The following is a 17,572-nucleotide window of genomic DNA, read 5'->3' on the forward strand; positions in this document are numbered from 1 at the left end:
TGGAATTAGTTCCTATTTGAAACTTTGTAATAGTTTAGTCTCTCAATTTTAGAAGTGTCTAAATTTAGTCATTTTAATCAAATTTTGTTAAATTTATTTGAAGTTTTAAATGCGTTTTTTAAACTAATATTAAAGGATAACCATATCAAACAATATATACAATTTAAATATTATTACGAAATATATTTGAAACGTCAAATAAACTTAACAAAATTTAGTTAAAATGATTAAATTCATATATTTCTAAAATTGAGAAACTAAATTGGACCAAAGTTTTGAAAATGATCTAATTCTAATTTTCACTTAAGAAAAACAGATATATTTAACTTTATTGTTAATTATAACCATTCTCATATGTAGCAATTTTATTTGAAGATCACTTGTTCCACACTCCCAAGAGTTAAATCCAGATAAGTTTTCATAATATGATGACTTTCTTCGAGAGGTTCACACGTTATACCTTATCCAATGTTTTTTTTTTGTTGAAAATCACTATTCTATGAAACTGAATCAGATAGTTTATACCATGATATAATACAATCGAAAAATTCCATGGGACATACTTCTCGTGCGTGAGATCTAAAGTTTGTTTACTATTTGTTCCTTCTAACTTTATCCATGATGTGGTCATGCACCAGTACAATTAGATTCCCCTTATGGAAAGTTTCTGCAAATACGTGGTTCTCAAGTTTCGTTACATCGTATGAACAACAGTATATTCTATTCTGGTAAAAATATGGTCCAACATGATTTTTCTCTAGTCTTGTTATTTTTTCCACTCCTTTTCTTTTTCAGCATTAGCTTTTCTAGATTCCAAAACTACTCACCAAAAACAACATTAAGGTTTCTAATCTATTCATCTACACCATTATGTTAATTGATCATTTTTCTCAACTTCAATATTACCGGTTAATGATGAAACATGTACATATTCAAAGTTTGTTAGGAATCAAAGTGTGAGTCAAAGTCTCGCGTTGGATAGAAATGAAAAAGTATAACACTATATAAAGATGAAAAACTTATTAACCCATTGTTTTAAGGTTTTGGATAAAAAATGATGTTAATCTTTTACATGATTAAACGCATATTTTATTGGTGTTTGTATCTTTTGAGTAACCTTCCTCTTTGATAGACCTAACCGTGTGATGTTTTATTTTTTATCTCGTAGACTAAGTTCATATCTAACTTGTGTTGTGATGTTTTTTCTTCCTTAATTTCAAGCATTTTCAATTAGTTGAAATTCATGTCTGTTTGTGAAAAAGATTCCCTCTTTCTCAGCCACTGGCATTGCCGTACTAGAAATATCGGATGGAATTGTCTGACTTCACACACACATACATAACACGACATAACCGTATCAGCTTTATCTTTTATTATCATTCTCTTCCTTTTTGCTTACACATATGAAGAATTTTCAGAGATGTAAAATAAACAGCTGGTGCAGTCATCTGATGAACTCTGCTATATCAGAAAAATTATGATACTTAATAGCTCATTTATGATTGGTAGAAGGAGATATCTCACACACATAAATTTTTAATATTTATTTAATATTGTTTTTCTTATATTATACTTCATTTTTTTTTATAAAAATACAAAAATTTATTTTTTATGATTATTTTATTCTTGTAATGTTAAATGAATGTGATTCATGACTAAACAATTTATAGACATGTCTGACACACTATTTCCGAAATAGTTTTCCATTATTTCTTGTAAAAACTGAACCTGATTTTGTATCACCAAAATTATAGTAGAAGAATTTACATCCCTTTTCCGTAAAAGAAAATCATCAGCCATACATTATCGTCATGGCAACCTTAAAAACCGATGTAGATTCAATAAAATAACGATAAAACAAACGCACAGACAGTAGCAATTGACACATAAAACAGTAACATACACTCCCTCAAAGGAGAATTTCAACTACGCAACTTCCTTTCAAACACTGGGATAAATTCCTCAGGACCATATGAATATATAAAGATATGTACTTCTCATTCTCCTCCTCTAATGTAAAAGTAATGTAACATCACTGCTGTAACATTTCATAATCTCACACACTTGATAATTTATAATGGATATATTGTAGCATTACACATCTCATAATCTCATACTTTATAATTCATAGTTGATATGTATATATGTTTTAAACTCAGATTTCAACTACAAACTCATAAATATAACTCGAATTCATCAACTCATACCATGCTCAAATTCATAATTCCGTATCCACCACAATAACATGAATTCATCAGAAATTTTCATTCCAACAAGATATATTGCACAATAATTTAACAGTACATAATCTGTTCAATAAGATTTAAGTTAAAAACTTATCGAGTAGACTTCCAGAAAAGAGAGGTGCGTCACAATGGACAACTTAAGTACTAAGTCTTTCCTTAGCTAAAGTGTTCCTCAACTAGTTTTAAACAAATTTCTTATTTACAGATTCAAAACAACAACATATAATATTAACACAGAAATTCAATATAAATAGATATATAACAAGCACGTATGTTTTTCATTAACAGTATTCACACAGAATTTCAAGACATAAATAGTAATAAAACAATACTAAATCATAATATAAAAGCTTAGAAAAGTTAGCTCCCCTAACTCTATTCCAGACTTGGTTTCTTGATCAGAGGTTGTTCCCGGAAAACTTCCAGAATCTTCACACTAAAATCCTTCTTACTCTAAATTCTTCCTAATCTTATGATTTCTCTCTACTTCTTGGTGCAAAATCTCCCTCCCCCTTGCTTGGTATTTATAGGCCAAGATTCTGGTACTATTTGGTGTTTTTTTTATTATTATATATATATATATATTATCATTTCAATCACCGAATAGAAAAGAGTTTGAACTCATGTTCTTGAAATCACTACAATTTTCTACCATTTAAGCTACCAAAATTTATTATTTAGCTTTCCACTACAAAAATTTATTACATAAAATTGTTACTATTAAGGTAAATATTATTTTTCATAGGTCTTACAACTGTCTCGGTCATTTTTCTCATCTCCTACAATCATTGGTTTTTTCTTTTATAAATCACTTAAATTACCAAACATAATTATGTTTCAATCCAACAATTCAAATATTCAATAAAAAGAACTTTGCAAGCAACACCATAGTTTTATATACAATTAACTAATATAGAATTGACAAAAATTCTCCAACAAAAGCATGAAGCTAATATTCAATAATAAAATTAAATTTATTTTTAGTTCTTAAGCCTGATAAGGTGATTTTTTTTTTCGAATTTTAATAGGTCTTCAAACTTTTAAAAAGAGATTGATATAGTTTTTCAATCTAAAGAAGTTAATTTTTTTATTATAGTGTTAAAGTTTAAAATAAAGATGAAATTATATATAAAGACTAAAAATATATTTAATTTTAATATTATTAATATTTTATAAAAAATAAAATAATTATTACAAGAGTGAACTAATCATGTGTTGAATGGATAATGACCTAATAATGTTCTGAATGGATAATTTGAAATATAAAAAAGATGAGATTTTGAAAAAAAGTAGGGGCATTTGAAGGAAGGCACTTACCAGAGTGGTACGGTGTGTGAATTAAACGACAGCGTTTCGGGGCTTGTGGGTTTGAGGGGAGAACCTTTATACGCGAGGCGAGTGAGCCACGTGGTGGGATCCAGATCTAGAAGATCGTATTAGATTCGGAAGGGTGCACATAACCTCGCGGCTTTTGATTTTGTCCACGTCACGCAATCAACTCGTCAACAACGCGCCACGTCACGCGGGCCCAGCGTCCTACGTGGAGTTCCGAGCCATTCACGCCTTCATTTTGTACACGTCAGCGTGCTCAGAATAATATCTTCTCCCCCACTCTCTCTTAACCTTTTGGCTTCGCTATTTCTCTGCCAGTCAAGTGGTTTCCATAGAAAATCGTTTTTCGCCGAATTCGAAACGGAAAGAAAAGAAAAGCTTTGGGAGAAATGTTAGAACCTTGTTTCCTGAGCTGCCGAGTTTCTTTCTTTGATTGTGACTTATTTATTTAATTTTTTGCTGTTGTGATTTTTGTTTTGCTCTAATTTCGAAACGAGATTGGTGCTCTGACTGTTACGATTTTTGATTTTTTTGGTGTTGGATTGTTTTTTCCAAGTTGCTGCATCGAGCTTGCAAATGGAGGTCTGGTTCTTGTCAGTGAAGCTCTGAAGGTTGGTTTCGTGGTCCTGTGAATTTGGTGTTTTTAATTTTTGCGCCTCTTTTACTTTTTTGGGTTTACTTAACATAAAATAAGCGCTTGAAAACGCGGTTTTAGATTGTGCTTTATGGATTTTTTTTTCTTCTGTGTTTTGTTTGGTTTGGATAAGTAAAAGCTTCATTGCTATATTTGTAAGAGACATTAACCTTTTTAAGTTTGAATTTGGTTTCCTTCCCTAATTTCTGAGGTCCGAGCTAATATATTCGTGTAAAAGAATCTACGGTGCGTTTCAGTGTAATTATAATTTTGGCATCAAATTTATAGTAAATAAAAAGAGTGCATCTATCCGGTGATATGCAAATTGGATGGAAGTCACTTTTAAAAAAAGAAAGTAAACAAAGAGGATATTTAGGTTGTAGTTTTGGACTTTGTTTGTTTTATGTTGTCGTATTAAATAAGCCACTAACTATTCGAGTTTCTGAAGTCTGCTGGAATCTCCATGTAAAATAATCTGTGAACTGTCTCTATTTATGTAAGGAATAGGGCTGTTAAGTAAGTTTACTTATTATATTAATTTAACAGGATATCGGTATGAATGGGAAGTTTACCTTGTGCTGAGACAAAAGCTTTAAGAGTTCTTTGATGCAGGAACAGGTTGTCGTTCCTTTTCATTAAATTTGATATGAATTTTGTTTTTGAGCTTTTGATTTCTGTCTGGGGGCTGGAGTTTGGAGGTATGGATCTATATTTTTCTATCTTAACTTTTTGAATCACAACTTTGCTTTTATTACGAAGTGTAGGTTTTTGTCATGTAAAGTCTGTTAACAATTACCGTATGCAAATTCTGATTTACTCCCATGATATTTGTGTGGGTATAAATTTGTTTTGGCCTGTGGAGTATGCTCAGGTATAGGGTATTTTTTTTGTTTCTTTCAGAGTTATTATAAAAGTATCATAAAAGTACTGACTTGACTGATGGATAGGGTTGTTATTTGCAGAAATTGATAGTTGAAGTGCTTGAGATGTGGGGAATCCATGACTCACCTGACGAGGGTGTTGCATTTGTGTGTTAATTCCTCACAATGTTTTTTCAGTGTGGTTGATATAGGCTGGTCCAATGAACAATAATGTTGGGAAAGGGAAAAGAGGTTTGGCAGAACGTAATCATATGATTTTTGACAAAAAGAGCCTCAATTTTGGAGTAGCCAATGGAGGGGTAAGTTCTGGATCATCAACAGAAGATGACCCAAGATTTAATAAGCTGAATCAAGATGGAAACAATGGATTGAAGGGTCTGATTCAAATCAATGGGAGCTTGCAGGTTTCACAGCAACCACCTCAAGGGCCAGTCATTTGCTGGGATAGATTTCTCCCTGTGAGATCAATAAAAGTTTTGCTGGTGGAAGATGATGATTCAACACGCCACGTTGTGCGTGCTCTTTTTTGCAATTGTAGTTACGAAGGTATTTATGCTATCTTTGTGGTCAGTTATGCCTTAGTAACAAGATTATAACCTAAGATTCAAATATTTTTTGCTAAGCTAATATTTTGTCATAATATGGATTGAATTGTAAGATTCACTAGCAAGAAAAACTAACCTTTTAAGCACCATATAGATGATATATAGTGTTCAATATGATACTTTTAAAGTAAAAACAGATAAAACAACTTAACCATAGGTTTTACTAAATGAAAGTATAGTTAAATTTGTGTTTGTGAATTCTCTATTTTGGAAGAATGGAAACAAATCAATGAAATCCAAATAGAGTCCACGCATTGCATGAGTGAGTGAAAAATAAAGTAATTCAGTAATCAAATAAAATAAGTTCACGTTTGCTTCTTCGAGATTCCTTTTCGTTTAACAATTTTAGCATATATGAAGTTTCGGTTTATTTCTTGAGAATTAGTGAAAAAGAAGTTGGTAAAGGAATTTTTTTTTAATCATGTGATTTGGATCAATGATATGAAATTGAACCAATTTATTCATGTATTGTAAGATTTAAAGTCATTCTAGATTCATCTTATGCTATGAATTGATAGCTTGTTGAATCATATTGTACATCTCAAATCATGAATTGTAAGATTTTTGTATTTATGATTGTAACTTGAATGCATTTGTATCAACGTGTATAAACACACATATACATACATACGTACACATACAAAGTATGGTTTTTGATATATCCAAAGTCATTAAGTTTAAACTTTCTTATAGGTTTTATGTTTTATGCATTTATTATACAGTCTTGCTTTATTCTTACCGTTGAATGATTCTTGGCCACTTATCCACTCAAGGGGTCCCAACATTGGTATACAACCTTTCAGTTAATGTATTTTAATATGTTCTGTGGTTATTTTGAGATATATATTCTTGCATATTTTATCGTGATAGATAGCTTATATACGAAGGGAATGATCCTGTGTTGAGGTTAAATGTTAAGCTGAAAGGTGAGGATGATGCTTCCTAGTTTCCAGCGCTGATGATAATTACAATCTTTTTGCGTTCAAAACTGTTAATAGTCAGATTTTGGGCCTGGGGTGACTTTAATGTGTCTTTATATTTATTTTATTTTAATATGAACCAAATTGTTTCTCTAGATGTAGGAGCTCAAACAACAAACACCAAAATCATAAAATCCATGTTCTTCATCTATTACAGTTACTGCTGTTTCCAATGGTCTTCAAGCCTGGAAAGTCCTAGAAAATCCAGAAAATTGCATCGGTCTGGTCTTAACAGAGGTAGCTATGCCAATTTTGTCTGGAATAGGTCTTTTGTGCAAGATCATGAACCACAAAACACTGAAGAATATCCCTGTGATTAGTAAGTGGTGTACCAAAGTTATACTTTGTCACAAATTTAATAATATATTTTCAATGATTATTGCTCATGTGTTGTTTCTTTAATTGCACGTGTTCAAATGCATGCAGTGATGTCGTCTCATGATTCTATGGGTATCATCTTTAAGTGTTTGTCAAAAGGTGCTGTTGACTTTTTAGTGAAACCTATTCGGAGGAATGAACTTAAAAATCTTTGGCAGCATGTTTGGAGAAGATGCCACAGTGTGAGTTGATTTACATTTGTCTCAGGCATTACTGTAACTAATTTCAACGTTGTTTTATCATAGAGAATTACTTCATTCTTCCACTTGAATATTAAATGATCTTTTATATTCCTGTGTTTTGAATATAAGCTGTTGTAAATAGAGGATTATTGGGATAAAAATATCCTCAATATCTTCATAGTAATTAGGAGAAAAATATCTTTAAATCTAACTCAACTTTACATAATGGGTTAGTAAGGTAAGGTGTACACCTAGTTACATAATATAATTTCGTCATATATTTAGTTAATGTGAGATTTATAACACACTCCCATGTTCAGAACTAGATATCTTGAGCGTGATTAAATATTGATGGATAGTCCAATAGTGGATAAGATGATGGACCTAACAAAATGTATTAGGATAAACTCTTGTACCATCTCATTAAGTAGACTTTAAACCCAACTTAGTCTCGTAAAACCAACTTGTAATACGAAATTTGTATCCATTTATATACTTCAACTTAGTCATATCTCTAATCAATTTGGGATGTGAGAACAATTACAACATTCAATCCTAATTATTAAATGAATAAAAATTGTAAGTTAACTCCTAAAATTGCTCGTTAGTTTGTTGTGCTATATATACATGTATGCTATACACCCCTATATTATAAATTCGAGTCCTCACTCTTAAAGAGACATTCTCTTCTCTTCCTCATTCAGTCATTTAGCTTCTCTTACATCTTTTTGTTCCTTTCAAATATTATTTCTTAAAATTGCTTATCTTCAATTTCATTAAAAATTTAAAATTTGCATCTTTATACTTGATATCAAATTGGCGATAACTTCTTTAGAATGAACCATGTGTTTAATGTTTATTGTAATCTTTGGTAGTCTTAACTCTAATTTAATTTTAAAATATTGTTAAAATGGAATACAAGAATATGTATTACTTGAGGTCTTAAACACCTCTACACTTACATTTATAAAAAACAAAGTAACTAACCACACTCCTTTCCAATTCACTCTTAGTTGGAACACACTTGAACACAACTCATACACACATAACTCATACACAATAACCAATAATTCTAATACTCCCCCTCAGGCTGGAGCATACAAATTGTATGAACCAAGCTTGGAATAATTGAACTCGGTTTTGAACTGGATGATTTGTCTTCAAGAGTGTGAGGCAAACAGAGATGGGTTATCACATGTCAATGAACTAACAACAGCTTGTGAAACTTCAACTTCAAAAGTGGATGAAGGAGAGCAGCTGTGGACAATGACAAACTGCAAGGACTGAATCCCCATCAATGATGGATGAGTGACGGGATCTGCAGTGGCTGAAAGCTATAAAACTGCAGGGAATACACTGAATCCCCATCAATGATGGATGGGTGATGGGATCAACAGTAGTAAAAGCTACAAAACTGCAGGGACTACACCCATGCTAAACTGCCATACTTAGTTTGCAGGATGGGTGATGGGATCAACATGAAAGTTACAAAACTACAGGGACTACACCATGGTGGACTGACATTTCCTTTGCAATGTTGTCTTGGAACGATACTCCCCCTCAGTGTGAACGGCATGGCGGAAACAGTGAAATTGTTGACTGAGATTGGAAGTATCACAGTTGCTGGTCCGAAGATCAAAAAGATTTGCAATCTTAAGAAATTGACAAAGCGGCAAATATAGTGAGAAAAAGCAAAAACAGCAACACAGAGGCGAAACCCCCTACGGCAGAGCTGGAGGATGACGAAAGCGGAAAAAGGTAGGACTAGGCGCTGGTCCATCAACGGCGGAGACGAAGACAAATGAAGATGGCAACAATGGCTGCTCTGGAGGGTCTGAACAGAGAGAGGGAGGTCCAGCGAGACGAACGGAAGCGGCGCGGTTTGATGCCGACGCCGAGAAGGCGGCGCGTGATGAACACGCGTCCGAGATCTACCGGAGAGAGGAGACGCGTGACGGCGCATGCGGACGAGACAGAGACGGCGACCACCAGGGTTAGGTCGCGCTTGAAGAGACGGTCCAGATCCACTGGACGCCGGTCGGAACTGTGATGGTGGCCGACGAGAAGGCGGCGCGTGACAAACACGCACCCGAGATTAGCTGAAGACAGGCGGCGCGTGGAGGCGCGTGAAGAGGAATCTGGTCTTGACTCCGACGAGGTTGGCCGTCGCTTGAGGAGACGGTCCAGATCCGCTGGTCACCGGTCGAAACCGTGATGGTGGCCGGCGTAGATCGGAGAGATGTAATGCTCGTGGCGGCGCGTGAGGGAGAAGTAGCTTCCGAAACTGACGTGGTTGGCTGTCGCTCGAAGAGACGGTCCAGATCCGCTGGTCACCCGTCGAAACTGTGATGGTGGCCGGCGGCGGACAAAGGTTGGCGGCGGACAGTGGCTGGCGACGGAGGAGAGGGGCGATCGATTGGGTTGCGGCTCGCGACGGCTGACCGTTACGGAGGGAGTGTCTTTCTAGGGTTCCCAGGAGACTTTAGGTCTCTTTGATTCTGGGTGCTGAGATTTAAGAAGAAGAGAAAATGGATCTTATGAAATTTTTAGGGGCTGCCGCGGCTGGCCGCTGGCAGACGCAAAGACCACCAGAAGAGATCAGAGAACCTGCTCTGATACCAACTTGAGATAAAAATATGTTCTTGAGGGCTTCCATCCTGCTCAAGGTGGTCATAATGTCCTTGACCGAGAAACCGCATTTCCACTGCAGCAGACCAAGAGAGGTAATTCTTTCCGTTTAGCTTTTCGGAAGTAATTGAGGGACTTCCAGAGAAAGAAAGAACACTTCCAGACGCCATTGTTGATAAAAATAAGAGAGGAACCAGAAAGGAGCCAGAAAACCGAGAGGAACTAGAAAACCTTAGGGGTTTCTTAGGGTTTTCTTCAAGGGGAGCTTTTGGGCCTCACTGAAGCAGGGTTTTGAGGGGCAGATACCATGTTAAAATGGAATACAGGAATATGTATTACTTGAGGTCTTAAACACCTCTACACTTACATTTATAGAAAACAAAGTAACTAACAACACTCCTTTCCAACTCACTCTTAGTTGGAATACACTTGAACACAACTCATACACACATAACTCATACACAATAACCAATAATTCTAACAGTCTGGAACTAGACAAGTGGGCTATACATGCCAACGACGACGGTGGTGCGTGGCGGCGTCTTTCCTAGAACGATTTTCGGTGTTGTGTTTGCCAGAGTTGGGCACACTTGTCTACCTTATCAACGACCAGGTATCGGTGGCAGTGACTAACGGAGCTCCCAAGATCGGGAGCTCTGATACCAACTTGAAAAGGAGAAGGATTTTTTATTATTATTATTCATACCTATTACATTTTTCTTACACCTAATTGTAACAATCTAATCTTCCAAAAATAAGGAAAAAATATACTGAAAAATAAACTAGAAGATTTTACATATATTTTCTCTAATTAAGAAGATTTTCCTCTAATTACAGCAGTTATGAACAATAAGTATGAGGTAATTCAAAGTTTTTAAAAACTTTTCCATCTTGTCCAAAATCAATTTGAAAAAACATCAAAATAATTATGTCTAATAATGGTAAAGAATATATGAACATGAATTCTCAATTTTTAATGATATTGTTCATGAACTAATGTGTTAATACTCCCCAAGAATGTATGTCATAGAAATGAAGAATTGTCTTCAAGAAGTAGGTAAAGCCCTTCTATTCCAAATGGTTTTTATCAAAACCAATTGCTGCGAAATTGTGTACTATCACATACCTCATCGGTAGGTTATCCACTCTTGTCTTAAAAGACTTAGTGAAATTGAGTCTCTATTGTTTTTTGTTTTCTCTTCTCCCTTACTGTAAAGTCTACCTTGCAAGGTCCTTGAATGTATTGTGTTGTGCTGTGTTTTTTTTTTTTTTTTTTTTGTAAAACTCATGCTAGGCATCACTATGCTACTTGACATCTCTGCTATGATGACACCCCAAGGTACATCTATCATTTGTCATCACATGAAAATATTGTTAAAAAAAATAAATAAATAAACAAAGCTCATGTTGGTACCACACCAAAACCCATGAACAAAATACAAGCCAACTATAAAGCTATTCACAACCTAACTGGCCTTATACATAGGAAAAAGAAACCTGTTATGATAAATGCTAGCATTACCGTGTACCATTTAAACACTCGTTAGAAGACAGGCCTAAACTTGCCAATTTATCTGCACAACAATTTCCTTCTCTACCACTACAAAACTTTACACATTTCCTCCAACGAACTTTAATACACCACAGTACCAACTCTTGATGAGGGAAGGCTTGACGAACCAAAGTTTAATCACATTCCAACCAGTCTTCTAAATCTGACACTTCTAGCATACTCAATGGTGTGAATAGCTCCCATAAACTCAGCAAAAAGTGCATTCTGAAGTCCCAGAAACGCAGAAACTCCCAATATATTCCCCCCTACTTCCCCTGAAAATACCTCCACAAGCTGATAAACCAGGACTTCCCCTAGCAACTCCATCCATGTTAACTTTAACCCAAGAAACCTGAGGAAACTGCCATATAATCTATTTGTACTCAGTAGCTTTGCTCGATCTTTTGCTAATACCAATAACTTTAAAAATCCTCAAATCAGCCACCGTGTTGTGTATAGGTAGCTTTGAGTTCTAACCTGATCTTCTCATATGCCAAATCATCCAGCCAATCCCAATAACCACTGAGTTGAAAAAAAGGACTGATTTTATTATTCTCAATCATAGAAAAAATACATTTTCATATCCTCTATTTGTAATAATCTAATTCTCCTAAAAAGGGAAATAGGGAAACTAGGTAAACAAAATAAAATAGAGGATTATATATTTATTTTCTCTAATTAGGAAGATTCTAAAGATATCTTCTCTAATTACAACACATTGCCTATCAAATCAACCTGAGACTGACTTGCCTTTTGAGAAAATCAATAATTAAATCAGTAGAAGCAACCATCAAATTTACAAAAAAATGTTTCACCCACAACCAGAACTTGATGGCCAACATCACAATAAAAATAAAGATGAGATAGAGACTCCTCTTTCTTGCCACATAAGGAACACAAGGAACATAGAAAGATCCCTCTTCTTTGGGCAGTATCATTCACAGGAAACCTACTATGTAAAAGTTTCTATTGGAAGTCTCACATTGACTAGAGAGAAGGCCAATTTAGAGTATATAAGTGGTTGTAAACCTCACCTTTCAAGCCGGTTTTGTGGGATTGAGTTAGGCTTAAAGTCCACTTCTTAACATGATATTAGAGCTAGGTTAGAGCATATCTTAACGATATTTGTTGTTTGTTAGGCATAGTGTTCCATCTGCTATCGGGTCACTATCGGATCACCCATTAATGTCTAGTCTCATGCTTGAGATATATATACCTCGGCATTTTGTGAGGTTGAATTAGACTTAAAATTCACTTCTTAAAAGTTTCCATAACACGGGATTTGGCAGGAAGAATAGCACCAAATAAAATCAGCCCCCCGCCCCACCACACCAAAAAGTAATTCCTAGCAGCTTTTTGATTCAAAAATACCTGAGTTGTCCAATTTCCAATTCGGTGTATCCCTTTCCTCAGGGATCTCCCGGGAAAAAAAAATTCGCATAAACCAGAAAAAGCAGGAATATCTTGCCATTCAAAACCCATCCAAGCATCCATATAACACGAGACATTAACTTAATCCTGTCTTGAAGAGGCACTTTGGCCCATTTAGATATGCATCTATTAACACTATCTCTCCTACCCAACTCGATCCAAACATTACATTAGAACAACATATATACCTAGGCCACCCTACCCACATTGAATAAAAATTCTCCTTCATTATTGTGCTGTTTTGCTGTCACTGCTATTGCAGCGGCTGCTGTTGTTTCCACTTATGCTGCTGCCATTGTTACAGCTGTTGCCACAAATTGCAGTAAATTGCAAATCCACCCTACCCACATAGAACCAGCAACTCCTACGTTATGTTTTACTGTATTTTAAGTTTTTAACTTGAAATTTGTGGTGTTTTAATTTGATTTTATTGTTATTTGAACTTCTTAGACAAGATATTAATTGTTATTTATATTTTTGGATTTTCTAAAATTATCTATATCTATATATTGTATTTTTTATGTTATCAATATGTATATATTATATTTTATTTCTGTCGACAATGTTTCCGCCATAACCTGTGACGACTTTTGATACATTCTCATAAAGGATTTTTGGTATCCAATATTATTCGATATTAATAACAGTGATCAATATTCATTTCCCAACTTCAATGAAGTTGTTGTAAATAAAGGATTATTAGGATGAACATGTCCTCAATATCTCCATAGTAATTAGGATAAAAACATATTTCCTATTAATGTCAACATTTTTTTTATTTCTTTATTTTAAAGGGTTTGATGGCTTGAAGTAGAGGTGATGAAATAATTTGTGTTTTTTATCGATAAAATAATTCTTTATTTTCTTACATAGTTAAAGTCAAGCAATAATCTCCATTTTATAGCCTAAAAATTCAAGGTTATCAAAATCAATATTTTCCTTCATAATGGAGAGGGAAGTTTGGATAGTAAATCAGAAAATCGTAACATGGATTGTGTTTGAAGTCCTACATCTACTAGAGATAAGGCTAATTTAGAGTATTCCTGTGGGTGTAAACCTTACTTTACAAGCTAGTTTTGTAGGGTTAAGATAGGCTTAAAGTCCACTTTTTAATATGGTATCAAAGTCATGGATTAAAGCCTATCCTAGCGAGATTTGTGTTTGTTGGGCATATCATTCCACATGCTATCTGGCCATTCCACCTGCTATCGGCTATCGGGCCGTTATTAGACCACCATTAATGTCTAGTCCCATGCACGAGATGAATATAGCTCAGTGTGACAGGGTGTGTTGAAAGTTTCACATCGACTAGAAATAAGACTAATTTAGAGTATATATGTGGGTGTAAACCTCATCTTACAAGTCGGTTTTGTAGGATTGAGTTAAACTTAAAGTTCACTTCTTAACCGATTGTTAGATTCTACAAAACTTATGAAGTGCACAAAGGGACAGTGGGGGTCTTTGCTTTTTGGTAAAGGGACAGAGGTAGTTTTTTTGGGTTACATGAGGCTTTTAAGCAACAGGGCTATCTTTCTTCAGTTGGTTGGGTTTAGAGGGAAAAGTAATTGTGACGCCCTTTGTTCAGCTTGTGAGAGCAATTACGATCACCTATTGGGAAACTAAAACAGAGGAGTCATCATCAACGGAAGCAGGTATATCAACAATAACTTTACTTGGTACATGAAAAATGGTGGAACAAGTAGAAGCAAAATTAGGGACATCAGGGGACCCTAAGATCTGATCATGAACATATTGTTTCATGAATTACATTTGTACTACCGTAATTTCATAAAGAAATAACTTCAAATATGAGGAAATCACTAATATTAATTTTTGAGTTTTGGTGTGCGACAAAGGACTACAAGTACAGCCCTATTCATATAATCATATGCTAGAATTTTGGGTACAAGTCAAGCTCAATAAAAATGATGGAAATCTCACATCTAATTATAATATAAGTGAATGCAAATCTTGCTTTACAAACTGGTTTTGTAGGTTTAGGTTAGGTTTAAATCCACTTTATGAGACAAACAATCCTATTTAGGATTAAATCATATTAAATTTGTTAAAAAATGGAAAGAAGAAATAAACACAATAAGCACATGCTGAACATGTTACAGCAGAATGACTTTGGAATACATTATGCTGAACATGTTACTTCGATGATTTGAAACCATACTAGGCAATTACGGTATATAGACTAAACAGCGCAGTTACTTTCTAAAATAAGACTGAAAATATGGTACATATCAATCTTAATTACAGTACACTAGTTAGGGACTGCTTCCACAATATATATTAGCCTGGATGAATAATTACTCGACTAGAATATAGCTATATGACGACCCATCTAGAATATAGCTATATAGCTATATGGCAACTTATACTAAGTCAGTACTGTTCATTATAATACTTAACCACAACCCATCTAGTTTGTACAACATCGTTTACCTTGTTGATCTTATATTTTGTGAGAAATAAAGAAGATTGGGAGAAAATATCCCTTGTGTATTTAGACTACACATAGGGTAGTTTATTTATATTGTAAGATATGGGCCAATGCCCTTAATACAGAATAGACTAAGCCCAAATAACAAAGACACACATCTTAACATCTAACACTCCCCCTCAAGCTGGAGCATATAAATCATATGTTCCAAGCTTGTTACAAAGATAATCAATTCTAGGTCCTCGTAAGGACTTAGTGAATATGTCTGCCAATTGGTTGCTTGAGTTAACAAACTCAGTCTTGATATCTCCGGATATGATTTTTTCTCGAATGAAATGACAATCAACTTCAATGTGTTTGGTTCTCTCATGGAAGACAGGGTTAGAGCTAATATGGAGAGCAGCTTGATTATCACATATAAGTATCATGTGAGTGACATCTCCAAATTTCAATTCACTAAGCAATTGTTTAAGCCACACAAGCTCGCAAGTAGCTGATGCCATAGCTCTATATTCTGCTTCTGCACTCGACCTTGCCACAACACTTTGCTTCTTACTTTTCCAAGATATCAAGTTGCTACCAATAGAGACACAATATCCAGAAGTAGACCTCCTATCAGAAGGGGAACCAGCCCAATCAGCATCTGAATAGCAAACGATCTTTGTATCGTTGTTAGGGCCATATAGCAAACCTTTTCCAGGTGATCTTTTAATATACTTCAGTATACGAACAACTGCATCCCAATGGTCTTCACATGGGGAGTTTAGAAATTGACTCACCACACTAACTGCGAAGGAAATGTCAGGACGCGTAACAGTAAGATAGTTTAATTTACCAACTAGTCTTCTGTACCGTTCAGGATCTGAGAAAGGCTCCCCCTGATTTGGTAGGAGTTTGATGTTAGGGTCCATAGGTGTCTCAATAGATTTACAATTCATTAACCCTGTTTCCTCCAAGATGTCTAACGCATACTTCCTCTGAGATATGACAATACCATCATTGGATTGTGCTACTTCAATACCCAAAAAGTACCGGAGTTTGCCAAGATCTTTGGTTTGAAAATGATGACAAAGGTGTTGTTTCATCTGAGAGATGCCAAGATAGTCGCTTCCTGTGAGAACAATATCATCGACATACACTATTAAATAGATACATCCAGCACTCGAGTGGCGATAGAACACTGAATGATCCGCTTCACTGCGAGACATACCAAATTGTTGAACAACACAACTGAATTTACCAAACCAGGCCCGAGGATACTGTTTTAGGCCATATAAGGATTTGCGAAGACGACATACCAATCCAGATGACTCCCCCTGAGCAACAAAGCCAGGCGGTTGCTCCATATAAATTTCTTCCTGCAAATCACCATTGAGAAAAGCATTTTTGACATCAAGTTGGTAAAGAGGCCATTGTCGAAGAGCGGCCATGGCAATGAACAGGCGAACAGAGGTCATTTTTGCCACTGGAGAAAAAGTATCACCATAATCCAAACCAAAAATCTGTGTGTAGCCTTTGGCAACCAGTCGAGCTTTCAGACGATCAATGGTGCCATCAGGACCAACCTTGATAGCATACACCCACCTGCAACCAACAACAGACTTTCCAGATGGTAATTGGACAAGCTCCCAAGTTCCACTTTCCTGTAAAGCACTTAATTCATCCATCATAGCTTGACGCCAACCAGGATGAGTTAAGGCATCACCCACAGATTTGGGAATTGACACAGAAGAAATGGATGAGAGACAAGTATAAAAAGATGGAGATAATCTGTGGTAATTAAGAACAGTATAATGGGGGGAAGGGTTACGGGTAGAGCGTATACCTTTACGGAGGGCAATAGGCAAGTCAGACTCAGTTGCTGGAGCCGGAGGAGACACATGAGGCGGCACCGGAAGTGAGTCATGAGGGAGACAATTACGGCGACTATAAACCTGAAGGGGTGGAGGTGAAGGATGATCCTGTGGTGAATGAGAGTCTAAAGAAGGAGAAGACAAAATGGGTGGAGCATCACCAGGAGGATCACAAATAAGAGGAATATCAACAGTAACAGGGAGAGGTACAAAACTAGAAGATAGATGTGAAAAGTAAAAAGAAGACTCATCAAAAGTGACATCAGCAGAGATAAAATGACGATTGAGGGAAGGGGAAAAACACTTATAGCCCTTTTGTGACCGTGGAAATCCTAAGAAGACACATTTGTGAGACCTAGGAGACAACTTATCAAGACCAGGACTAAAATCATGAACAAAACATGTAGACCCAAAAACTCGA

At 35.4% G+C, this 17,572-nt stretch overlaps 1 protein-coding gene across 4 annotated transcripts in view; it reads left to right on the forward strand.

Moving 5' to 3' along the window:
• The first annotated feature begins 3,839 nt into the window (after positions 1-3,839).
• Positions 3,840-17,572, forward strand: part of LOC108340276 (two-component response regulator-like APRR3) — a 32,376-nt gene continuing 18,643 nt past the window's right edge. The window contains exons 1-7 of one of the 4 annotated variants that reach the window (XM_052878556.1): positions 3,841-3,969; positions 4,135-4,189; positions 4,759-4,830; positions 5,271-5,392; positions 5,498-5,639; positions 6,836-6,997; positions 7,105-7,238. In XM_052878556.1, the coding sequence (XP_052734516.1) occupies positions 5,294-5,392; positions 5,498-5,639; positions 6,836-6,997; positions 7,105-7,238 (537 nt within the window). In that variant the 5' untranslated portion in view covers positions 3,841-3,969; positions 4,135-4,189; positions 4,759-4,830; positions 5,271-5,293. Of the gene's footprint in view, positions 3,970-4,134; positions 4,190-4,758; positions 5,640-6,835; positions 6,998-7,104; positions 7,239-17,572 lie in introns of all 4 variants that reach the window. The other 3 variants (XM_052878554.1, XM_052878555.1, XM_052878553.1) reach the window with 3 other exon arrangements.

Source organism: Vigna angularis, chromosome 5 (genome assembly GCF_016808095.1).
Source record: "Vigna angularis cultivar LongXiaoDou No.4 chromosome 5, ASM1680809v1, whole genome shotgun sequence".
Lineage (NCBI taxonomy): Eukaryota > Viridiplantae > Streptophyta > Magnoliopsida > Fabales > Fabaceae > Vigna > Vigna angularis.